Below are 25117 nucleotides of genomic sequence, written 5' to 3' on the forward strand. Positions count from 1 at the left end.
TTGCAGGAATTATGCTACCTGATATCAAATGATACTATAAGGCCATAGTAATCAAAACAGCATAGTATTGGCATAAAAACAGATGTATAGATCAATGGAACAGAATAGAAACCCCAGAAATAACTCCACACCTTTCGAGTTAATTAATATTTGACAAAGGAGGAAACCATACAATAGACTAAAGATAGTCCATTCAATAAATGGTATTGGAAAAATTGGACAGATATGTGCAAAAAAATGAAACTAGACCACCTTCTTATACCACACACTAGAATAAATTCGAGATGGATTAAAGACTTAAATGTTAGATTCAAAACCATAAACACTCTAGAGGAAAACATAGGCAGTAAAATCTTGGACATTTCTCTTAGCAATATTTTTTCTGATATATCTCCTAGGGCAAGGAACACAAAAATAAACAAATGGAACTATATCAAACTAAAAAGTTTTGCACAGCAAAGGAAACCATCAACAAAACAAAAAGTTAATCCACTGAATGGAAGAATATATTCACCAATATATCTAATAAGGCCTTAATATGCAAATTTATAAAGAGCTTTTAAAACTCAACACTAAAAACAACAAATCCAATTAAGAAGCAGGCAAAGGACCTACGTAGACACTTTTCCAAAGAGGACATACAGATAGACATGAAAAGATGCTCAACATCACTATAGTCGTGGGAAAAATGCAAATTAAAACCACAATGACATATGACCTCACACCTGTTAGAATGGTTTTCATCAATGAATCAACAAACAAGTTTTGGCGAGGATGTGGAGAAAAGGGATTCCTCGTGCACTATTGGGAATGCAGATTGGTGCAGCCACTGTGGAAAACTGTGGAGTTTTCTCAAAAAATTAAAAATGGAACTGCCTTATGACCCAGTGATTCTACTTCTGGGAAAGTATCCAAAGAAACCCCAAACACTAATTCAAAAGACTATAGGCACCCTTATGTTCATTGCAGAATTATTTATAATTGTCAAGATTTGGAAGGAGAACAAGTGTTTATCAGTTGATGAGTGGATTTTAAAAATCTGTGGTGCATTTACACAATGGAGTATTAGTTGGCCATTAAAAAGAAGGAAACCTTACCCTTTGTGACAGCATGGGTGGGCCTGGAAAGCATTATGCTAAGTGAAACAAACCAGTCAGACAAAGACAAGTACCATATGATTTCACTTATATGTAGAATCTAATAAATAAAATAGAAACAGACTCTTAGATGCAGAAAACAGTCTAACAGCTGTCAGAAGGGAGGGGTTGCAGGGCTTGGTGAAAAAGCTGAAGGGATTAAGCAAAAAAATACCCAGAAAACAAACAAAAAAAACCCCACCACCAGTCCCGTCATCACAGACAACAGCATGGTGACTACCAAAGGCAAGAGTGTTGTAGGCAGTAGAAAAGAGTAAAGGAGGGGTAAATAGTGATGAAATGAGATGACTTTGTTTAGGTGGTAAACACAAATACAATATAGAGACAATATATTGTAGGCTTGTACACCTGAAACCTGTATGATTTTATTGAACAATGTTATCCCAGTAAATTCAATAAAAAAGAAAAATAAAATAATAACATATAGAACAATCAACATGAATAAAAACCAGATGCCTATTGACTGTAGAAATTAATTTCCAAATGAATGCTCATGCACATTTATCAAGCCACTGCTGAGGCATCTTAATAAGTGAATAACAAAATTTGATATTTCTAGATATTGTTTATCATCTAGCTCTTACTTATATTTGGAATTTCTCTCTCACTCATACTTCTTGCTTTATGCAATAAAAATAAATTTTTGATATAATTCTAGATAGAATCTCACTTCCATGTCTTCACTACCACTGTCCTGTCCCTTCCACCTCGGAGCCTCCACCAGTTCCACTGTCACAATTCATTAAAACCAGTTCCTCCATTTTCTTCCAGTTTCCTAATCAATAATCTCTTCTTCGTGTCAACTCCGATAGTACTTTATTTGTACATTTCTAATATCACTTACCATATTTTATTAGGAGATCTATAATATGTTATAGCCCCTATTAGAATTTACATTTTCTACTGAAAGTTACAATGCTTAAAAATAGGACAAATCCTATGTATCGATATGTCCTGGCCCCTATTCCACCACTACACTATCTTGTTTTTTTGTCTAATCTAGACTATGACAGACTGAGAATCCAGAGAGGTTATGAGATAGAACAGGACATTGGGTCACCACCGTTTATGCTGAGCCCAGTGAGGTTATCAGTCAGAACTCTTTCGTCTGCAACTGAGAAACCATGCTTGAGATAATTCAAGCAATATACAAAATTCACTTTATTTTCTGAGAGGACAAGAAGTTAAATCCCAAGTACAACTGACATGCTACCAGTACTCTCTTTCCATCTCCCCTCTATCCGCATTGGTTTAATTTTATCTAAAGTGGCTTAATTCTCTTCAATGGCATATTAACTCCTTCCACTTGTGGAAGTACCATGGCTCTCAGACATGTAAGCTCTCTCTTTTTTTTTTTTTTTTTTTTTTTGCCACCAGGGAGGGACTGAGATTTGGACTCTCTGGTCTGTAGTTCAAAAGTCCCAGCCTCAGCTGCCCATCCATGAATCAAATATTATGCTTAGGACAATGGGATAATCTAACTAGCCAAGTGTGTGTCTGATGCCCATAACAAGTCAATAACTGCAAGCAGGAAGGCAGAACTGATAGGAAGACAGTGACTACTATTCAACCCAAATGGTTAGAAAATAAAGAAGAAATATTTTCCAAAAGAAACACTAAGAATATAGGTGCTATTCTTAGAAGACAAAAAAACAGGTGTTGAGTAAAATTAGCAAAGATATTGGAGACAAAATATAAATACCCATTATTTGGACATAAGATTTGCTAAACCTTTTTAATTCATGAGCTAAGCCAAATTTTTAAAGTTTCCTGGATATAAATTCTTGGCCCCCAAAATGAACATTACTATGAGTGTGAGACAGAAATTTCACTTGAAATGTTTAACTGCTAACTAGTGAACAGTAACCACTCACAACTGATCTCCAGACAATCAGGAAAACAAAAACAAAAACAAGAACAACTCAGCTCTGCTGTGAGTACCTTACGTAAAAGATGAAGGTAATTTGACTGTTAGGGCAGTCACAAAAAATGCAATATAATTATAGACCCTCTGAATGCCATTTTTTTTCAGCCATTTTAGTCTGCTACACTCAAGTCCTAAAAATGACAAGTAGCGTGATAAAAATCAGAATCAATGTACATACAACACTGAATTTCTTTAACATAAATAAAATCACCTATGGAAACTATGAAAATATTGAACCTATAACCCCTTCTTCAAAGATTATTTATCACTAAGCTCAGAACTGAACCTGGTAGACTAAAATTTTAGTAAGGTTTCCTGATTTTTCTGAGGTCATTGGCTCTATGTTATGCAACACACTTGAAAAACATTGTTCTAAATTGCATTCCACTTATGGAAAAACACCCTAGTTCTTTGTAAGTAATTGGAATAAATAAGAAAATCAACAACCATAAAGACATAGAAGGGTAGTAGTGAACTCTCTGCTGCAAGGCTTCTGTTTATGAGGAATTAGGGTAGATTAGGGTGATCTTCTAATGACATGTAATTCCAAAGTAGACAAGCCAACAAAGCCAAAAGAGACAGGTGTGTGGAAAAAGATAAAGACACAGAAGAGCGTTTCTTGAGGATATTTAGCTTAAAACAAGGGACTATCAAAAATAAAAGAGATACATTGGCTAAAGAGATAAGTTTAATAGTTTCATCTTTGGCTATGTATCTAATAGAATTGTTTCCCTTACCTATCATTGTCAAACCCTACCCAACAAAGGCTGCATACAACTTGAGATATTAAAAATAGTGGCTGAAGTAAAACAAGCAGTGAAGGTAAGCAACCAACGATTGATGTAGTACATGTGCTATGCTTGGATTGTTATAGCCTGTGATTGAAGAGAGTGATGTCAAGAAAATAGTTGTGAACTTAAGGTCAGAAACCTTTTTGTGCCCCGTTTTCATTAGAACTTATTTTCAATAGCTTCCTATAGAACCTTGGGCCACTTACCTTACCCCTTTGACTCTTAGTTCCTCATCTTTAAAAGAAAGGGGGTAGCCAGGCTGGTGTGGCTTAGTGGATTGAGTGCTGGCCTGCGAACCAAAGGGTCACAGTTCAATTCCTAGTCTAAGGCACCTGCCTGGTTTGCCGGCTAGGTCCCCAGTAGGGGGCGCTTGAGAAGCAACCACATAGTGATGTTTCTCGCCCTCTCTTTCTCCCTTCCCCTCTTTAAAAAGAAATACATTTTTAAAAAATCCTTAAAAAATAAATAAAAAATAAAAGAAAGGGGGTAAACTGAAAAAAAAAACTTTAGCTGTAACATAATTTCCCTCTAAGACATAAAGCAAAACTTAATTTTAATCAATTGTTAAAGAGCAAGACACATCTAAAGAGATTTCTCATCTGTCCTTGTATTATCACTACCAGAGTAAAATTTAAAAGAACCAGTTACTTCTTACAGTGCAGCTTAAATTAGCTAATATAATTTGAAGGCTTTTATTCCAACTTTTAAATTTTATTTTTAACATCTAGTTCAGATACTAGCAAACCTCTTGTTCCCTGTAGTGAGGCCTCACCGTATCTTTGACCATACGGGAATCATTTGAGGAACACCAGAAAGTCCAACCTGGACAAAATTACTTCCCAAATATTACCAGGAGTACCCATCCTTTGAGTCGTTCTTACAGATTAAAGCAATAAAATAATGTCTTTTTCACAATCACAAACATTCTCTAGAAGAGAAGAGAGAGAATATTTGAGTTTGGCTCCTATTAACCAAAAAGTATCAGCAATATCATGGTATGATTCAGAGTCAGATCTAGGTTTTGAAGGGCTTGAAACTTTGTATAATTTTGGGGCCTATTATAGTAAAAGGGAAAAAATAATAATATAAAAGTTCATTCTAAAGGGAATTTTTACTTAGGGTAGAAAAAGAAATCAAACCAATTTACAGGAGTTTTAGAGATTCAGGTCTCTTTCCTGCGAGACCTCTTTAAACAATGCACTAGAAATAATTATAAGGAAATTTTTTATTTTAATTCAGCCTGACTCTCACTGCCCTTCTACAACACTTTAAAGTGTTCAGCGACTGCCAGCACTCACAGGGCCTTGTGTAAGTAAGGGTATTAGTTTAACAAGCTTAAGTTTAATAAGTATCATGGTAAATAATGTATTATTAAATCATCAGCTTAACAGGCAGACAAGGAACAAAAATATTACAAGATCAGTGTTGAGACCACATAGAGAGAGCAGAAGCTGATGCTAGGGACTGCTTTTGGTAGCTACTGAGTATGATGCCTAGGAATCTTTTTATGAAGGCTTGTAAGTGAGAGGGCATTAAAGATAAACTTCTCAATATTGGCTACCTCAGCGAGGTATCACTAGCAGGCCAAATCCTGCTATTCAGGATGGACATAGGAAAAAAAAAGATTTGGAAATGAAAGAAAAGAAGTTGCAAATTGTGGGGGAAGGACAGGAGGAAGGTATAAAGAAAAGTAGTAGAAGAGAAAACTGTTACTGGGAAAGAGATAGAAAAGAAGTAATTCACCATTTTTTTTCAGTGATATAATAATACTAATCATCAGTTCATTTGCTATATATCAGGCTCTTGACACGCAGTGGACATAAGACTGGGAAGAAACCAAGGGAATTAGCCTGTTAGAACAGGGCATTACATTAATGGTAATTCTCTTCTCTTCCCTCAGTTTATAGTTTAGAAAAATGAAACATAGAGGTCATTGATGTGTCAGAGATGGTAACATAGCACAGCCAGGTCCAGAAGCCCAATCTCTCTAATAAAAATATCAATGACTTTTTTTATGATTGCTTTACAGAAAACTAGGGGAGAAAAAAAGTAAAGATAATCTTCTTATCCTCAGTGAACTTAAAACACTTTTCATCTAAAGTTGCTCCCCAGCTTCCCTCAAGACCTATCTCACATCAATAATAAATAAAAATAATGAGCACATAAAAGTTGTCTTTGTCAAAGGTAACTTTTTTCTGCCTTTGCACACCCAATGCATCTTGCCTGAATATCTTCTAGCATTCATCTTACTCTGTTTGGATCTCTTCCTCTCCTCAGCTCTCTATTCCCACAGGCATACACAAAAGAATTACATACAGTGCTGTACATGCACACAGACCTGTATGTGCAAATATGTCCGAGAACACAGTCACTCCCAAGCACACACACAAGCTCCTCAAAGAAGCTTCTGTGCTAAATCATAACTGTGTTACCTGTAGTGCTTTACAATAGGGATTTCCTAAAATTTATTTTTGGGAGGAAATTAGCTCAAAGGCTTCCTGAGGGCACTGGCATGGGAATTCACCAGGACTCAGCTAATTCACTGTTTTTGATAACTGAAAGCCTTAACCAAGCTCATGGCTTCAAAAGCCATCTCTAAATGCTGACACTTCATAAATATCACCTGACCGGAACTCATCTTGAGCTTTCTTTTCTTGTTCATGATCTGGTCAAAATCTTACTTCTAAATATTTTATAGGTATCAAACTAAATACTCCTAAAATAAAAGTCCTCAACTTTCCTACTATATCTGCGTTCTTTTTCTTTAATTAACATGATCCAACCCCTCCCTACCCCAACCCCACTCAAGCTAGAAACCTTAGTGTTACTTTCAGAGAAGCCCATGCCTTTATCCTCAACACTCCCATTATATGCCAAGTTCAATTCCTTCATGGTTTTTTCCAATTAGTGTCTTTTCTCAATTATTTACTACTATACTTTAAATTCTGGCCTTTATTTTTTTTAATTTAATTTTATTTTTTAAATGTATTTACTTTTTAAATTCTGGCCTTTATTACTACTACCTCACATTATTGAAATTATGTAACTAATTTACCAGTCTCTGCTCTAATTCTAGTATGTATATCTCAGCAAAATGTCAGTCCCTTATTCAAAAGCCCAGTCCTCCAGATGACTTACAGATTAAAGTTTGACTTACTCTGACAATCAAGACCAACTATTTTTTGGACTCCATTTCTATTTCCAAATTTGTCTAGTGTCATTTTCTTTCACATACCAATATGCCAGAAAAATTGATTTTCCTATATCTGGTGGTTTCCTACCATTCCATTTACTTTTTCCTACCATTCCATTTACTTTTTCTATCTTTTCCCGACTTTCACTAATACTAACCATTTTTATAATCCCCTCAGATGCACTTAATACTTTAAGGATCCCTCATTCACAGCACTCATCATTTTCAATCTTGCATTATAATTATTTTAATCTATAGCTCTTTTCCCATACTTAAGTATAGTGTATATCATTTCTTTCTTTAAGAATACACTGGTCAAGTGCTTGAGAGCTGAGTCCATGGATAATATATCTTTGTAATGCCCACAGTGCCTAACAAAATGCTTGCATATTATAGATATTCAATAAATATATTAACTTAATAAGTAAGTATTCACTTATTTGTCAATGATAAAGTTCTGGTACCTTTACTTATTTTTTTAAATCAACAATTATTTACCATGAGAAATATTTGTAGTTATTCCTTTGGAATATAATCAGTACCTAAACTACCAGTGTTAATTTACAAATAATTATTACTTTACTAAGTACTGAACATACATGCAATCTAATCATTAAGGTTAGACAGTCATCATAATGACTGAGTTTAAGTGCATTTTTTTTAGTGCATCACAAATTTAGCAATTCTTAAACAGACATTAACAACCAAACCACAGTGCTTTTCAATGTAACCATCCCCAGGACTGAAAAGAAATTGTGACATTCATTTTATGCTTAAAAGACTGTTCTTTATTTCCCAGGTGTGATGGGAGAATACGAGCCGAAAATTGAGGTCCATTTTCCTTTCACAGTTACAGCTGCTAAGGGAACAACCATTAAGATGGAGTGCTTTGCACTTGGCAAGTAAGTACAGATTCTTCCATAATTACATGCAATTGTTTATTAAAATGCAACATATCTTATTTTTAAATCACTTATTTGCTAGGTTTCATTTTCCCAGAAGATCCTTGGTTGGACAAAGTAACCAATTATAATTATTTTTCTAGTCAGTTCTATGAACGAAAGTGTATATATTTTTGCTATTTTAACACAGAGGAAACTTCTTTAAATAAAAAAGAGTTTTACGTCTCTGCCAATGTGTCTTAAGTTTCAGTATTATTCTTAAATTTTACTCAGCAGTGATGTAAATGAAAAAGGGTTAAAAAAATTAAGGTGACATCCGCTACTCATATATAGCATATAGATTTTGATAAGATATAAAAAGACAACAGTATAAAGTCATAAAGACAATACTTACAGTGAGCTGATTGCTCACTTTGGTATCTCCTAAAATAATGATAACATGATAGCACCAGCTGTCAATATGGACAACATGTAATCGTTTTCCAAATCAGAAAGATGATTTATATCACACTCTAATGCCTGCTACACTTAATGATTCTATTTCGGAGAGTTTAAATCCCATGATATATAATTAATTTTCAATGATGTTTACAATATGAGTATTGGGTATAGAGTCAGGAGTGGAATTTTGATTATATTTGATTAGAGTATTATGATTTATTTTAAACAGAGTGTTGTTGTTTGGTTTTTTTTAGGGTGATAAGACCTCAGGGTGCTTTCTAACTCTATAATTATAATTTGCATAACTGCATCTCTATCAGAGTTCCTAATCATTTAACTTTAGTTGTAGTGAGCTACTCTCACGGCATAACTATAAAGTACTTGGAGATAAAACATGCTACATAAAATATGCATAAATTACGTTTAGCCTGTGAGTGAGAAAAATATTAGCGAATATGAGGGATTTATCTAGTGAAAGGAGGTGTAAGGCATGACCATAGGAAACACCATGTTTTCTAATATCAAGACATTAAAATAACATATATGTACAATTCTATTTAAATCAAAGTAGAAGCAGGATCATCATAAACCAAAAAACAAAATAAATTGTTGTGTGGTCATTCTTTTAAGTAAAGATGCCTATAAATTGAAAAATATTTCAAGAACTTAAAGTTCATCAAGGAGATGTTTGGGCAGATAATCTGAGGAAGTCTTCCAAACACAAAGATATTCGTTAAATGCACATGGTTAAATAAGACCTAAAATTTTATTTTTATTATCTGTCCATGTTGTCCTATCAAGTATGCCTGGAAATGTCCAGAATAAGCAGCTTAATCCTGACAAATACAAAAATAATATATTTTGGTCTGATGACAAAGGTTAAATATAGACTGCAGTTAAATAATTCTTAAATGCTACTATTTGACAAAAGCCACAAATAAAGAGGGTGGGGGTCATATTGTAAAACAAATTAGAGAACTAAATTTATAGAGAAAAAAATAATGTGGGATATTTCCCCAGGCAGATTTATTTAATAAGCTAGATGTGTTTGCTTTTGGAAGTCTTGAAATATGCTTAGTAAATTGATGGCTGAAGTCCCTTTCATTCTAGGTAGAATTCAACAGTCATGCTATTTTAATACTGTATTTTCTTCAACTTCTCCACTCCTCCACTATTCCCTCTCCCCACACCTTCCCAAATAAACAAATAAAAGGGAGGATAAAGAAGACACACAGCTTGTCAAAATCTCTTATTCATTTAATATCCTTTTTCTGAAGTGTCACAACTATGATTTTTAAAAAAGTTTAGGAAGGGATATGCCACTACCTAAAGACTAACCTATCATTCTGATGAAAGTAAACAAGGTCAAAGAAATAACATCTTTACATATGTCAACTCATTTACAGCATATTGTCATATGGAGTAGATTCTTGCTGTATCCCAACATTATCACAGCAATTTCAAATTCACACCTGAATATCTGTTTGGTTCCCACAGCTCACCTGAGCTGCTTCCCACATTAACAAGTACATGATTCTCTGGTGGACCTTTGCCCAAGAACTTTATAATCACTAAGTATCAATCAGGCTGATTTGCCCTCTCAGTCTTTCCACATGTCTTTCCTCAGTGTTTCAACCAAGTGTTGCTCATAGAGTTCTATAACCAAATTATGGCATAGAGGATATCAAGCTCTTTGCTCTCATTGCTTTTGCACTTGCTGTTCCTTCTATTGAGAACATGCTTCCCTGTTCTTTCCATGCTGGCTCTTATTTACCCTCTAGCTTCGACTTAAATATCACCTTCTAAAGAGACCATCTTCTATGACTACTTTATCTAACTCTCACTGATTGTCCTCTACCTAAGTGCTTATATTTTTCTTCATAACTTTTAACCCAGTTTTAAATTATTTTACTTTTGTGTTTCTCTACTTTAAAACCTTTTTTAATCTGTATCAGTCAGGAATTCAGTTGGAAACTGGATCCGATTCAGGTGGTTCAAAAGATTTTAGTAAAGGCACATGTTGAAGATATTCCCGTAAACAGGACCAAGAGAAGAAGCTGAGGCATTAGTAGACTAATGATAGCAGGAACTCGTTCTCACACTTAAGCCAGAATGAGCAAGGGGAGGAGATAGTGTCATCAGAGTCAGTGACAGAAGATATGGAGTAGGACAGGAGCCACCCAACAAGAAGGAACTGTAGTTGCTGTATTCATGAGCGATATATTAAAAGAACATAGAATCTGGAAATACATATCCTGGCTTCTTTTTCCACATGCCTTCTGATCTTCTCTGATGGTTCTTATGGCTGAAGGCAACCATAAGCCAGCTTGGAAGCCAAGAGGATGCAATTGGCAGTATACAAAGCCAAGAAGAGGGTGTGGGGGAAGAGGAGAATGAACTCAGGAATACCACATCTGCTTAGTCCAATCAAGTCTTTATTACTAACAGATAATAAATAATGAATAATAGATTCTTTATGCATAAAGCATTTTGACTAACTCTCATTCTCTCTAACAAATGTGCCTACATCCACTCCATACCTCTATCTCTTGCCCACTCTTTTCCTATTTATGCCTAAACTAACGCTTGTATCCTTATCCATACCTTTTCCTGAAGTCTGGCCTCCACTCCAGCAGTGTGTCTCTTTTTTAGACCTACATTTTCTCTTCTTTCGATTTGCTTCTCAAAGCTTATTATAGCATTCTTAATATTAATACTTAATATTTACCAAAAACAATCTAAGCAACCTCTACATCTACTGACCCTTAGGAAGGGTTTGTTTGCTTAAAGTTAAACATTAGAGAGATTTATCATATTAAAATAATAGGATAAAGGTCAGAGTGAAAAATACATGTCACAGGACTGATATTTAATGCAGTAATGGCTTGAAGGACAAACAAGGGGAAGATCAAAACACAAAATCTTGCCGTCTTCCACCATTGTCTTCTCCAAGCCTTATGGGGGCAATCCAGCTTTTCTACTAGAAAACACCATTTTTAATCAAGTCATTCATTGAATCTTATGTTACTCCCTAGGTACAACTTCTCTCTCAAGGAAAAATAATTCATTCATTAACACAAAGTAGCCAAAAAGCAAGAGGTTGGCTTTGTGTAGCTCATTTGGTAAACGTATATGAGCTAAAGTATTTTCAAAGAACCTAAAAACTGAAATATGTCTGAAGGTTTTGAAAACCAACTATGTGCCAGGTAATGCACTAGCTTCCATGGATTTCCACAGTCTCCATTCTCAAAAAGACGCCATTCTATCTTCCTATATTTGCTGGATCCAGCACCACCTATGGAGACCAGTCTAAGTCATTGCATAAGCAGCAGCACACACCCTGACCAAGGTGTCCTCATCAGTCAACTTTTATCTCTAGAGAGACTGACTGCCCATCTTTCTTTTTCCAACTATAAACTGAGACTAAATGATGAAAGAGGTAGATTTTCTTCCTCTGAAAGTTCCTGACCCAGGGAAAACTGGGAAATATCATTGCATTGTTGCAGTCACCCTTTCCAACTGTCAGAATACTGTTCCACTGCTCACAAACAACATTTTTACTCTTCTTGAGAAGTACATTTACTTCTACAAAATCTGTCCCTAAAGGTGTTCAGTTCTTGTAATTTAGAGAATATAAATTGATGCAGCCATAGTGTCACACATAATTTTAAAAATATATAAGCTGATACGTTTTCTGTATTCTTAAGGGAAAATAGAAGACAAATGATTTTAGGTTATTGAAGTTTACTATCTCTTAATATCACAGTTTCGCCAACCTGCCTAATCTGATGTTAAGTAAAAAGTCAACATGAAAGCTATAAGTTACACATTTTCTTCTAAAGAAACCTCTACTTAAATCTCAGTTTAGTAAAATCCAAATGGTTTCTTTACAAGTTGCGGCCCCAGAATGCAAAAGAAGTAGACTGGTTATTGTTCTAGAAATCTCTCTGCAAATAGAGTTATACAATACAGATTACAGAATTTATGCGTGAAGTGACTGTGACATTCTGTTTCATATTGGTCAATTCTGCTAATGTATAATTTCCCCAGAAAAATGAGAAATGCTTAAAGAGGACCCATAGGGAAACAAAGGTCTGTAAAGCCTTGAGAAATAAATCAAAGTGTAAAAAACGGCAGGAGGATAAATTATTTTGGAAAGAAAAGGCTGTTTTAGACGTATGGAGGGTTATTATCAAGAGATGGTTCACAACCTGTTCTGCAGTTTCAACACAGTGGGGAGGGGGTGAAATTTCAACAGTATGGGGTTAAGCTAGCAGAATTAGACTGGCATACAGTAGAATTTCTTGACATAAAAAAAGAGTTGTTACAGGGAAAAAGGATTGTCAGCAGAGACAGTAGAATCTCCTTCCCCATACTGCGGTATGAATATAATAATATGCATTTGTCTTCTAATAATTTAGATGTAATATCTCCTGAAAGGAGAGAAATGGTCTGGGTCAAGGTTGGAAGTAAAAATTTAAAAATTATTTTTTGCTGACTGCTTGCTCATCTACTCACTAGGGCTGAAAATTGAGTAGAAGTCTGGAGTCAAGCCTATTTAATTAGCTGCCTTTTAACTACATTATTATGTAACATTTTTAAATGGTTGGTGGCATGTGCAGGATGTAGAAATGCATTTTCTTGCTCAACATTCAGCCCAGAGACTGTAGTTAGGGAAGAAGGGGTGTCTTCAATATTTTCCAGGTCTATTTTTAAATAATGGACACTGTACACTTGAAAGGAAATGAGAGAAAAGAGGTCAAAAGACAATACAAGTACAGAATTCCTTGGGCCCCTAATAAATATTTCAGTGTAATGGCTTTTTATGTATATTGTATGCAGTTGGAAGTTGGTGATATTTTTAACTGGTTGTGCTAAGTTTGTAAGTCTAGTCTATATATGTCATTAACTAGGCAATAGAATAAGATGAGAAATTTCAAGTATGGAGTATCAGTAACAGCAGGATGAGGCTACTGTGTCTAGGGCTGAGATGAAAAGCAGGAAGAGTTGTAATTATTAAAACTTAGACCCAGACCTCTGAGGAGCAGGCACCAGACAGCTGGATTTCTGAGGTAGGACAAAATCAAGCATGTACTATAAGCCCTGGAAAAACAAACTAGATTCTTTTGCTGTTTCAGGAAGGATGTGTTGCTAAGGTGCAGTTCACTGGAATCTTGCAGGAAAGAAGCAGACAGGGAGCAGAGAGTGTGTCCCTTCTCTCTAGCCTGCCTCTCCCTCCAGCACCCCATATTGGCAGTGCTTCTGTGGTCCAGTAACTGCTCCTCAGTCTAAAATACAGCAGGTTCTCAAATAATGTTTTATTCAACATTGTTTTGTTACAATATTCATTAGAAAAAAAAAATCTCTTACCAGCTTGGGCCCCTGTCTGTGTGGAGTTTGGGCCTTCTCTCCTGTCTGTGTGGGTTTCTCCAGGGACTCAGGTTTCCTCCCACACCCAAAGTTGTGTGGTGAGGGAAATTCGCTGTCTCCATTGTCCCAGTCCGAGTCAGTGTGGCTGTGTGGAAGGCCCTGCAATGGAAGGGCATCTTGTCCAGGGTGGGTTACCACCTGACACCCTGAGCGGCTGGGATGCGCTCCGGCCCACTTCAACCCTAAACAGGAATAAATGTGTTGGAAAATAATTATCTTACTTTTTTCAATTAATCTATCTTAAATGTATGTATAACTCACATTTATTTCAATGTTTGATATTAGAAGAGTTTGTGGTCTTTATTTAGAAGTTTGGTGATGTTTTTGTGACCAGAAGTATGTGGTAGGAACTTAACTATTCTTTATGTCAATTAACCTGTGGTAAAATTGGTTTCTTTACAGTTATGTCAATTAAAGTTACCACTTCCAGGACGCTATAAAAAATGTTAAGTGAGGACTTACTGTATCCTGCCCTCACAAACCTATTCAGTCTTTGAGGCTTAGGTCAAACATCACTCCTCTGTTAAATCTTCTTGGCTTTGCTTTAGATCCAGTCTCTTACCTTTAGAACTAATCACCAGCTATAGTTTACTGTCTAGCTCGTCCCATTGGGCTATTATGTATATCTTCCTTCTTTATTGTGGTAAATTTTTTAATCCCTGGAGTATTTTTATGTGCAGCAGGTGTTGAATATATTTCCTGAATTGAATTTGAGCCTGAGAAATGTGGTCAAATTTCATAACAGGAGGTATGTTATTGCCTTGAATTGGTTAGACAGAAGTCTTTAGATGCCTTTTACATGTCTTGGCCCTGAAAATTCTGACCACATTACATTAACTACAGATTTCTGGCAGGTTTCGTTATGTGACCTTTTGCGGACTCCCAGGAAGATCACTAGATATGTTACACAGCCACCAACAACAAAGAAGTAAAACTTAGTCACTGATGCTTAAATAACCCCATGTACAAGGGCAAAGCTGGGGTTATTCCATAATAATAAAAAAAAGCCATAAGCTATAAAACAACATCACTTTATCTACTATGACAATCATGCAAGCTAATAGTGTTTCAAGCAGATTTTTTTTAACTTTACACATTCCTTATCTTGCTTTTGCAGCCATTAACACACAATCAGATCAGCTGTGCTCAAAAGGCCTTGAACTAGTTACTGTAATAATTATGTGAATGACCTTTCAAGACTCATCTGAAACCTGGTGGTGAGGAGGGAGAGAAGAACTCATTCGATTTCCTGCCCTTTTTAGTTTCTCCTTATCTCTGTTTCAGACAGCAGTTAACAAATCATCTTTTGTTGCACCATCAAATGCCTATTAGGGAATTGAGACATTAATTTTTTTTCATTTTTGTGTATTAATTACAAGTAAGAAAGTACTAGTTATCAATTCATAAAGTCATTTTTGCAGTAGTTTGTGTTTTCTTTTCCTCAGTCCTTAGCCAAGCTGTCTCAAATGGCTGCTCTTGTGTCCCATTGCAACTGTGAGAATGACAAATGTTCCTCTGAGATTTCCCACAGTCTGCAACTGGCAAACATTCCTGAAAGAATCTGCTCTTTAGTTACAGATTGATGATTTATTAATACTATTGCGAACTGCTGGTCACTAAGGACTGTAGGAATTAAAAGTAGAGCTGTGCAATATTTGTTAATCAAACCAAAATCAAATTACTTAAATGTTAGATTGATAGAAGATGTGAGTTAGTCACTGGGCCTAGGAATCAAAAAATGTTTAGATATCACAGGAAAGAAGTACATTGAAGAGTCAAGAAAACTACCCTTGTAACCTATTGGTTGCTTGAGATTTAATGAAACCAAGGATGCACCCTCATTTCATGTGGTACCCAAAGGAGACGGGTGCTGATGGAACCTTAATGATCACAAAGCCCAATATCAACTTGAATGGGAAACTGAGGCTCTGCAGGGAAGGGCTAGACAAAGACATGTGGGCTTGCTGGCCGGAATAATGGTTGGATGCTTCTTCATTTGATGTTCCACATATTTTTAGCATTCTTCTATAGTGTCAACTGTATACTTTTGCACTCAGAGGTATTGCCTAGTTAGAGAAACAGAACCAATAATTCACATAATTTTTTACATTCAGAATCATAGTTAAATGACATCATATGTCTAACTTTTCAAGGGCTAAGGACCAATTAATCTGGTTCATCAGGAAAACCACAAACACGCAAGAGACCTCATAGCTAGCAAGCTTTAGAAGCAAAACCAGGTCTCCTGATTTTAAACTAATGCTCTTCTCAACTTATAATACCATTTTTTTTTGCTAAGAGTAATTCCCACTTTATTAAAGCAAGAGTTTTTTTATGCACTTAAGTACCTCAATGACTGAGAATTAAAAATGTTAATGTATAGGATAAGCCACCAAGCAAGAGTTTTTTTACTTGGGTCATTTTAGATTCATCCAAAAACTTTATTTTGGAGTTTTCATTGAACAACCTCTTCCATTGGATTTCTACTGTGGATCAGAAACTGGTTGGCTGCTAACTTTCATAAAGATGATATAAGGAAACAGTACATCCATCAGGAGTTTTTAACTTATATCCCACCCCCCCCCCCCCCCCCCGCCAAAAAAATACACTAGATACATAACCCTTTTTTTTTATCCTCAGCCAAGGACATGATTATTGATTTTAGAAAGAGGGGAAAGGATGGAGAGAGAGGGAGAGAAACATCGATGTGGGAGAGAAATATCGAAGTGGGAGAGAAACACGAATCGGTTTCTACTGAGTACCCGACCCACAACCTAGGCATGGGCGCTGACTAGGAATCAAACCTGTGACCTTTTGGTTTATGGGATGATGCTCCATTCAACTAAGCCACACTGGCCAAGGCCAGATACATAACCTTGATACCTCAGTGAGCCTTTAATGGGCAAAAGTAGAAAACGTTTTAACCCCAAAATTTTCAAATATCTCCGTATGGTTAAAGCTGACCTTCTACCTAGGACTGGATGGTTTCTATATCTCACTTAAATTCTAACCACATCTCTGACATGATTTCTCAATGGATTAAAAACAAGAATAAATTTAGACAAAGTTTTTATCCTTCTGATCTTATTTTCTTTAATTTGAACTCTTCTAGTCTTGGGTTTCTGTGTTTTAAGTAATCAACCACAAATTCCCCGATTGTTTTACTAAAAGTTTAAATTTTAGGCAAATGACAGTCACTTCTAAAAGTGATTAAATAACCATATTAAAGCTTTTAAAGTTTATTTATGCTATGTCAAACATGTTGAAGCCAGTTTACTTGAGGTCTCATTCTGACTAATATGTTTAATGACAACAGCGAATGTTTAAAGCTATCATAGTACACAGACTCTTGAAAGTGGTATGCATCTTACTGATTTATTGTACTAGGAATTAAGCTTTCTTATCATATGTTTTTTCTTGTTATATTGGTATTGTTCGATTTAAGGCAGCATCAAATCTTGCCCAATAAAAACAGATGAGTTTAGAATGTAAAGATGTTTTCAGTTACAATTCTTAGAATGATTTGATACTAAGTTGGATATTTAGGCAACAAGTATTGCAATGTTCATGCCATTACTATTTAATATATTTTAAAATTTTGTATTTTTCATTTCAATAACTGGAATTGTGAATGTCATGATCATATATGAAAATGAGTATGGTATGTCTTCCTTGGCACTTCCCTCTCCCCCACTTTAGTCATCTAGTGTCCCACCTTCAACCCAGGACATCGTCACTGACCTCCCTCAATCCTTGTGTCTCAATCTGTCAGCCATTTAAGAATCCCTCAAATATACTTTTTTTTCTATTCTTTTTCCCACAACCATAGAGAAAGCTTATTACTATTTAACTAGTATCTATCATTTTTGCCTCAAATAAGACTAGAGATATCCTCTCGAATTATCACCATACCAATGGTCCATCAACTTTGAGAATTTCTCTGAGTACTGCTTTCTATCAAGTTCTGCTACCTGCACCTTACTGGTTCTGTTTTCCACAGTTCCTAGAACTTTGCTCTTGGTTTTCATATCACTCCCTATCCCATTCAATCTTTAGGACTTCTAACTGGGTTGTTGATTCTAGCTTCACCTTTTAATTTCATCTATTTCGGATTCTTCAAACCTTGTTCCACAGCCATGAGGCCAGGGTGGTTCATAGAACTCCAACTCAAATACGACTCCACGCCCATCTTCATTTACATAATAAGTTTTTACTCCACTGAAGGTGACCTCTGAGATGGTCACTCGAAGTATAATCTCTTACATTAACTTTCACTCTTTCTTCATTTTCATCTGTTTAATTACAATAACTGTCTCTTAAATTTATTCCCATTTATTTGGTGCAAAGTGAACTTTTATTGACTGAAATAAATCATTCATCAACATAGCAGGCTTATATATGTACTTAAGAGGAAGCAGATACGAGCTAACATAGTAGAGAAATTTAAGCCTGAGACCACATATGCACAGGCATTTAGATTGTGAAGTTAAAAGCTGAGTGGCTCTATTAGGCTGCACCTCAGAGGATGACTTCACTTTGATAGTGTCTGTTCCTATATGTTTAGGTTTCAGAAACAATTTTTACAGTTGATATATGCACTCTAGCATGATTGGCTTGCCCTACCAAAGTCACTCTGAAGAATCAAAGCTTTTCTTTTCCTAATTACACATTTAAGTTGGTGATTTCCTTTCCATGGTTAGGGAGGCAATTTAATGTCAGTAGTCACATATTTAAAAATCATATTCTGTGGTATACTGCCAAAAATATTTCTATGAATACTTAATCCTGTCAAGTCCAGTGTAATTCTTATCCTTTCTAATTCAGAATTTATCCTGAAAATAAAAATACCTCATATCTGTACATCTTTAAGTTCTTTGCCAAAATATTTGATACAGGAGAAAACTTTCCCTTATATCTCTGATGACTATGATGCTCAGGACATGGATGACCACATATAAAATGCATTTGTTCAGTCTCATATTCTTATCAAAGGAGTACCCAGAGACCTAATTTCATAAATTAATAATTTCATTTGTCTTTGGAATATCTCTCAGGGCATCACAAAACTTAACAGGTGCCATTGAGATGAGGTGGAACAGGGATGAAATCACAGGAAAAGCCTGCTGATTAAACTGTATTTTTTATTTATGGCCAAAATAATTTGTATTGTAAAAAAATTACTGTGAAGTTAAAACACTGCAACCTCATATTATTTAGTTGCGTTTTGAATCTTATAGTACTTTTTAAATATGCAATTAAATAAAATGTATCTGTATGCACAATGTATAAATATCAAAGTGGTTCTAAATTGTCTTACAGCTCATTCAATGTTGCCCAAAATAAATCATTTTATAATTCTTAATTCTAAGTATTTTCTATTTCATATGACATGAAGTAGAAGGTTTCATTCATTTTTGTTTCAATACCTTTTGTATTAATTGTCCTTTGCTGTGTGCTTGATTTTCAGTGGTAGAGTCACATTTGCTTCAATTATATGCAATGTATTACCTACACAAGTGAAATGTGTGTGTATATGTATGTATATGTGTGTGAATTAATGGCTAAATCCCCAGAAAGAATATCTCAAGATAAAAAATGTTAAGACAAACTAAACATTTGTCATTCTTTTTTTCTATATTCTTTTTTATTTTTAATGCAATATAACAGTACCTACCTACTGTTCCTGTCACTGTTTTTTTGTAACTATATGATGCAGAATAATTTTCACTTCAGGTCTTTATATTATTGTTTAGTTTGAAGAATAATTTTAGCTGATAGCCAACAGATATAAAAATGATACTCAGCAGGGACGCGTGTCAACAGCTGTTTATAGTACAAAAGGCAAATGATAAGTACTTTGGGTCACTTCTATTCCCTACTTTTCTTTTCTTTTGGGGATCAAATCAATCTGGTTACAACTTTTAGAATGTCTTATTTATGACCATTTTCTCAAAGGAAGATACATTATAAAATCAGGTCACTTGTTTTATTCATCCCTGCAGAGAAATGTAGCCTTCTCACCATTTCTGAAAGAAGAGCACACATCAGTGTTTCCTGCACAAGCACAAAGGGGAAGAACATCTTCCTGCCTCCACTTTCATGTAATGCCATGATACATTTAGCCACATTCTGTTGAGGAAAAGCATAGTGATAATGTACCTAAAACACACATTTAAAAAAATTTTAACATCTATGAAATCCAGAAGTATATTACAATAATGATGTGTTGTCTTATAATTAGCAATGCTATTATTTCTTATTGATTCTTACAATAATGTGTGTCTTACCATCAGAGGTAGTTTGGATGTGATGAGTGAGAGTAATTAAGGCTAACGTGGCATGGATACTTACCTCTGACTTGGTGATGGAGTAAATCAGAACCTAAATGATGACATGTTTTTTCTTCACTTATATAAAGTTTAATTTTTAAAATCTGAGTTAATAAATTATGTCCCCTATAGCACTGGAAAGCCATTAGAAAAATGGTTGTTGACTACATTTTTATCTTATTGGAGGGACTGAAATATAAAGAAAACTAGTGCAAAAGAATTCCTCTGTTCATTGACTTCATCACTTCTTGAGTCTCTGAATTTTATTGACTGTATGTCACAAATCACAGAAAATAGAAGAACTATAAGGAGCACTATCTAAAGAGATTATGCAGAAGATATTTACTTAGGTTCTTGTTTTTGACTTCATTTGGAATTAAAGGAGTAAAATGTAAAGAATAAATATTCTAGTATATTTTCAGTGACTTAAATGTATAGAGAAAAAATATGCAGGATCCGGCACAAAAAAAAAAAACAACCAACCTTTTTATTACATAATATTTTATTACAAAATCATAAGCATATAATTCTGTAATATAACAATAACACACTCAAGCACACCATATGACATTTTAGGTGAAATGTTCAAATTGCTGTACATCTTATACAAGACATTCACATACTCTACCAGGCATTACTTCTCCAGGACCCTGTATATTAAGTTGGAAGTCCACATAGGTAAATTAGCTAAATTACACTAAAGTATTTTTTTAGGCTGCTTCTTAAAAACTTTACTAAGGTATAATTGGCATGCAATAAAATGTTTCAAGTATGCAATGTGATACATTTTTACATACATACACATTCATGAAATCACCACATAACCACATGATGAATATATCTAGTACCCATAAGCATTTCCATGTGTACATTTTAAATCTTTTTTCATTATGCATTCCTAACCCCAGGAAACTACTGATCTAATCTCCGTTCTGTCACCATACATTAGTTTGTATTTTTTTAGAGTTACATAAAACTTGAATTATACAATATGCATTCTTTTTTTAAAATCTGGTGTTTTTTTACTCAATAATTATCTTGATTCATCCAAGTTATTGGGTGTATAAATAGTTCTTTCCCTTATATTGCTGAATAATATTCCATTCTATGACTAAATTGTAATATGTTTATATATTTACCTATTGATGAACACTAGGGTTGCTTACAAGTTTCATCTATATACAAATAAAACTTCTATGAACTTTTATTTGAATACACATGCGTCTTCAGTTTTCCCTAAGTGGCATGCTAAATATTTCTTCTAGGTCCTTGAAAATATCTAACATAGATGCAATAACTGCTTTAATGTTCTTCTCTACTATTTCTATTATATGTGTCTCTTTTCTGTCAGTTTTTGTTGATTTATGTTTTTTCTCCTTATCGTAAGTTATGTTTTCCTCATTCCTGGCATGCCTGGTGATATTTTATTGGTGCCATATATTTGAATTTTACATTGTTGGATATTGGGTATTTTTCCATTCTTGACCTTTTTCTGAGATTTGGTTAAGTGACTTGCAATTTTATCTGTTCAGGTCTTTCTTTTATATTTTTGATAGAAGACCTGAGCAGCATTTACTTTAGATTTATTATTTTTCCCACCACTGAGACAAGACCTGTTTTAGTGCACTAGCCAAAGACCGCTGAACTATCAGGTTCTCCACTCTGGCTATTGGAATAGGAATTATTCCTGGCCTGGATGACTTCTGAACACTATTTCTTCCAATCCTTTCAGCATGTCCTTTCTCACCTTTAAGTTGTTTTCTCATATGCATATGTTGATGAGTACTAACCTGAACACTCAAGGGAGATGTTTTTCATAGATTTCTAACATTTCTCTTTTAATGCAGTTCTCTTTCAAGTGATCTGAACTCTAGCTGCTTTAGCTTTCCCAAACTCCCAGATCTGTCTCCTCATCTCAGAAAGACAGCTGAGGTTTGCCTAGCCTCCTCTTCCTATGCTGTATCTAAGAAACTTCGTCCAGAGAGTAAGTTCAAGCAGTTGTAAGGCTCAACGTATTTATTTAGCTTATTTCAGGGATCATTGTCCTTTACAGCCTGAGGTCCAATATTCTGAGGTTCATTTCTTTCATACATTTTATCTAGTTTTTAGCTGTTTCCTCCTCAGTCATTTTTAGTTGCTCAGTAGAAAGTAAATTAAAGTTAAAAAGTAAAGGTAACCTAACTATATTTATTTAATCGAGAAGGTAGAAATAAATCAAACTCCATATCCTTATTAGAAGAAATCATGCGCAAACTTTGGCAATAGAAAGGTCATAAGATGGTTGCTTGACCAAATCTCCTCAGAAAGAATTTAAAACAGGGAAAGTAAAAAGCAAAAACAATTTTCCAGTTTATCTTAAAACCTTCTCAAAATTCTGCCAGATTAAATTCACAGGAACCTATCATTCTTGTGTGATTGAGTAAGGTGTATTTTTCAAGCAGCAGTATACGAACCTTTAAAGGCTTAATAGTTTGATATTTAATTTCAAATAGCAACTGAATCATTTACCTGCTGAATTCATCAGATGAGTTACCCTCTTTGATTCTCATTTTCAAAATTAGTAGACATAACAATGCTTGTCTCATAAAATTACTCTTAGAATTAACTAAGAGACTCAGTATGTAAAGGGCTGTCAGTTATGTGTTAATTTCCTTTTTCACCCACCTTCTCTGGAATATTTAGGAAGCATTGTTTATTTTAAGGAACACTTGCCTGTGCTACAATGTTTTGTTTTTTCTGAAATACCATCCAAGACACAGTTCATTTCTCAAGCTTTTCCTAAACCAACTTTTACAAACTTCGCTCTCTCTGCTACCATTCAGCTTTTCATGGTTTCAACTGAAAATGGACCACAGAAAATTCATTCTCTGACTTTTTGCTAGCAATACATAAAGTGCCTCAGTAATCCAAAGAAACTCTGAACCTATAAAAATTTTCTATATATATATTAAATATTAGAAATTTTTTTATCAGTTTTATCTTTCCAAAACGTTATTTCAAGTTAAAACTTTTCCTTTTTCTCAATGAGTTAAAAAAACAACTTGCATCTAGTTTGGTTTATTTTTATTGTTTACACTATTAAAATTGTCCCCAATTCCCCCTCCTTTGACTGTCGCACCCAGTCCCACCTTCCCCCTGACCATCACCACGCTGTAGTTTGTGTCTCTGGGTCACACATATATGTTCTTTCGCTTGACCCTTCACCTTCCTTCATCCATTTTCTCCTCCAACCTCCCCTCTGGCAGCTGTCAGGTCTGTTCCATGTAATCATGCCTTTCTTTCTACTTTGTTCATCAATTTATGTTTTTAGAGGTGATTTTAAATAGTAAGCCAAAGGTGACATTTTACTTTGGCTGTTATTACTTAAAATGCTTGATATGATGGTTTTGCCATCAAATTTGACACACTAATCTTAGAGAATGACAAGAGGCCACAAAATTTTTTAACTGTAAATACTAAGAGGCAATTATGTAAGAAAAAAATGCATGTATGTAAAATATATAAATATTGTTCCATCATTAGTTGTGATTGTTTAATAATTATTGCTACAAGATCTTTCAGATCTGTATGTAAAGAACAAAAACAATGGTCAAACAGAATCTTTGAGCCATAGTCTGGTTTATTTACTGTATGGGTTAGAAATGCAAGTGCAATGCAGATATCAATACAACTCAAGAAAAGCAAATTTGAACCTCTGTTTCCCCATAATTGAGATAGACCATGAAGTTATCTACTCCTTATATGAAAGGATTAATAGGCTGCTGTGCCTCCTGGCTTTTGTGGACTTTTTTTCCCAGTTAAAAAATATTCTAATAAATAATGGAAATTTTAAATATGTAAAGTTGGAATAAATCTTAATAACACTTTCACCCTATCGTTACAACAAAATAATAGTTAATACTGTGTATTAATATTCAATATCTGCATGTGTCCTCTATTAAAATAATAGAGTGTCAAGGTTTATTCTGTGCTTTATTTCAATGGAAATTCATTTAAAACATTTTACTCTATAAATATAAACTGGATAAGTGTAAACTCTAACAGACCGTTCTGGCCTATGCTGTGCTTTGAACTCATACTATAGGTATGGGTACAGAGAAATAGAATTCATTTGTACTAATATAACCAAATTGTCATATGCCATGGACTTTTGTACTGTATACCTAATGGTAAAGAATGTGGTTACGTAGAGAGCAGAATTTATTGTCCTAAAAGTAGGCAAAAGCCATAGCCTCTCATTAGCATGGCATCTTAACCACCTGAGATATTGTTATGCCATAGATTTATATAATCTACTGTGTACAAATATTACAAGTGTGCCATATATTCTGTATGCCTGATTGTCCACTTTTCGCCATCTCTTCTTGATATATATCCTCGAGGGCCAATGAGATAATATACATGAATATGTATCTTTAACATTTATAAAAATAATAGCTTCAGAATTATCTCTTTTTTCTTTCCAGCTAGAGGATTACTGTTTCTCTGTCAGTCTACTTACCTGTAAAAAAAGAGAAAATAAAACATGTTTCTTCAGTTTCTGTGCATATTAAATGATATACCAAAAAAAGTAAAAGTTCAATTAATAATAGACATATAGTTTTTATAGTTCAGGAGTAATAAATGAATCATGAGCCAGGGAAACTACATTTCACAAACACAAATTAAGTCCTAGATAGATATTAAATAACTGCCCAGAGTCTCCCATTGAATTGTAAAGCTAGGTCTATAATCCCCATTTCAGTACCATTTAGCTATTATATTTTCCACTGTATAGTACATAGACAATGGTTTTTACAAAAAACCCTGGTGTCTACAGGCATCAGTGTTAATGTGTTTTTAACTTATTTAAGAAAAGACACAAAAGAGAGCAGAGATTTTACTTTTCTTCATTTTTACCAGCAGAATTCATAGCATCAACCATGAACATATATACTATAGTCATAC

General features: G+C 34.6%; 1 protein-coding gene across 1 annotated transcript in view; it reads left to right on the top strand.

Annotated features, from left to right (window-relative positions):
- Positions 1–25117, top strand: part of CNTN5 (contactin 5) — a 480323-nt gene that overhangs the window by 177860 nt on the left and 277346 nt on the right. The window contains exon 7 of the mRNA XM_054592597.1: positions 7868–7970. Coding sequence (XP_054448572.1) covers positions 7868–7970 — 103 coding nt within the window. The remainder of the gene's footprint in view (positions 1–7867; positions 7971–25117) is intronic.

This window comes from Pteronotus mesoamericanus, unplaced genomic scaffold (genome assembly GCF_021234165.1).
Source record: "Pteronotus mesoamericanus isolate MK-2021 breed Mesoamerican mustached bat unplaced genomic scaffold, CSHL_Meso_final scaffold_36, whole genome shotgun sequence".
In the NCBI taxonomy this organism is placed as follows: domain Eukaryota; kingdom Metazoa; phylum Chordata; class Mammalia; order Chiroptera; family Mormoopidae; genus Pteronotus; species Pteronotus mesoamericanus.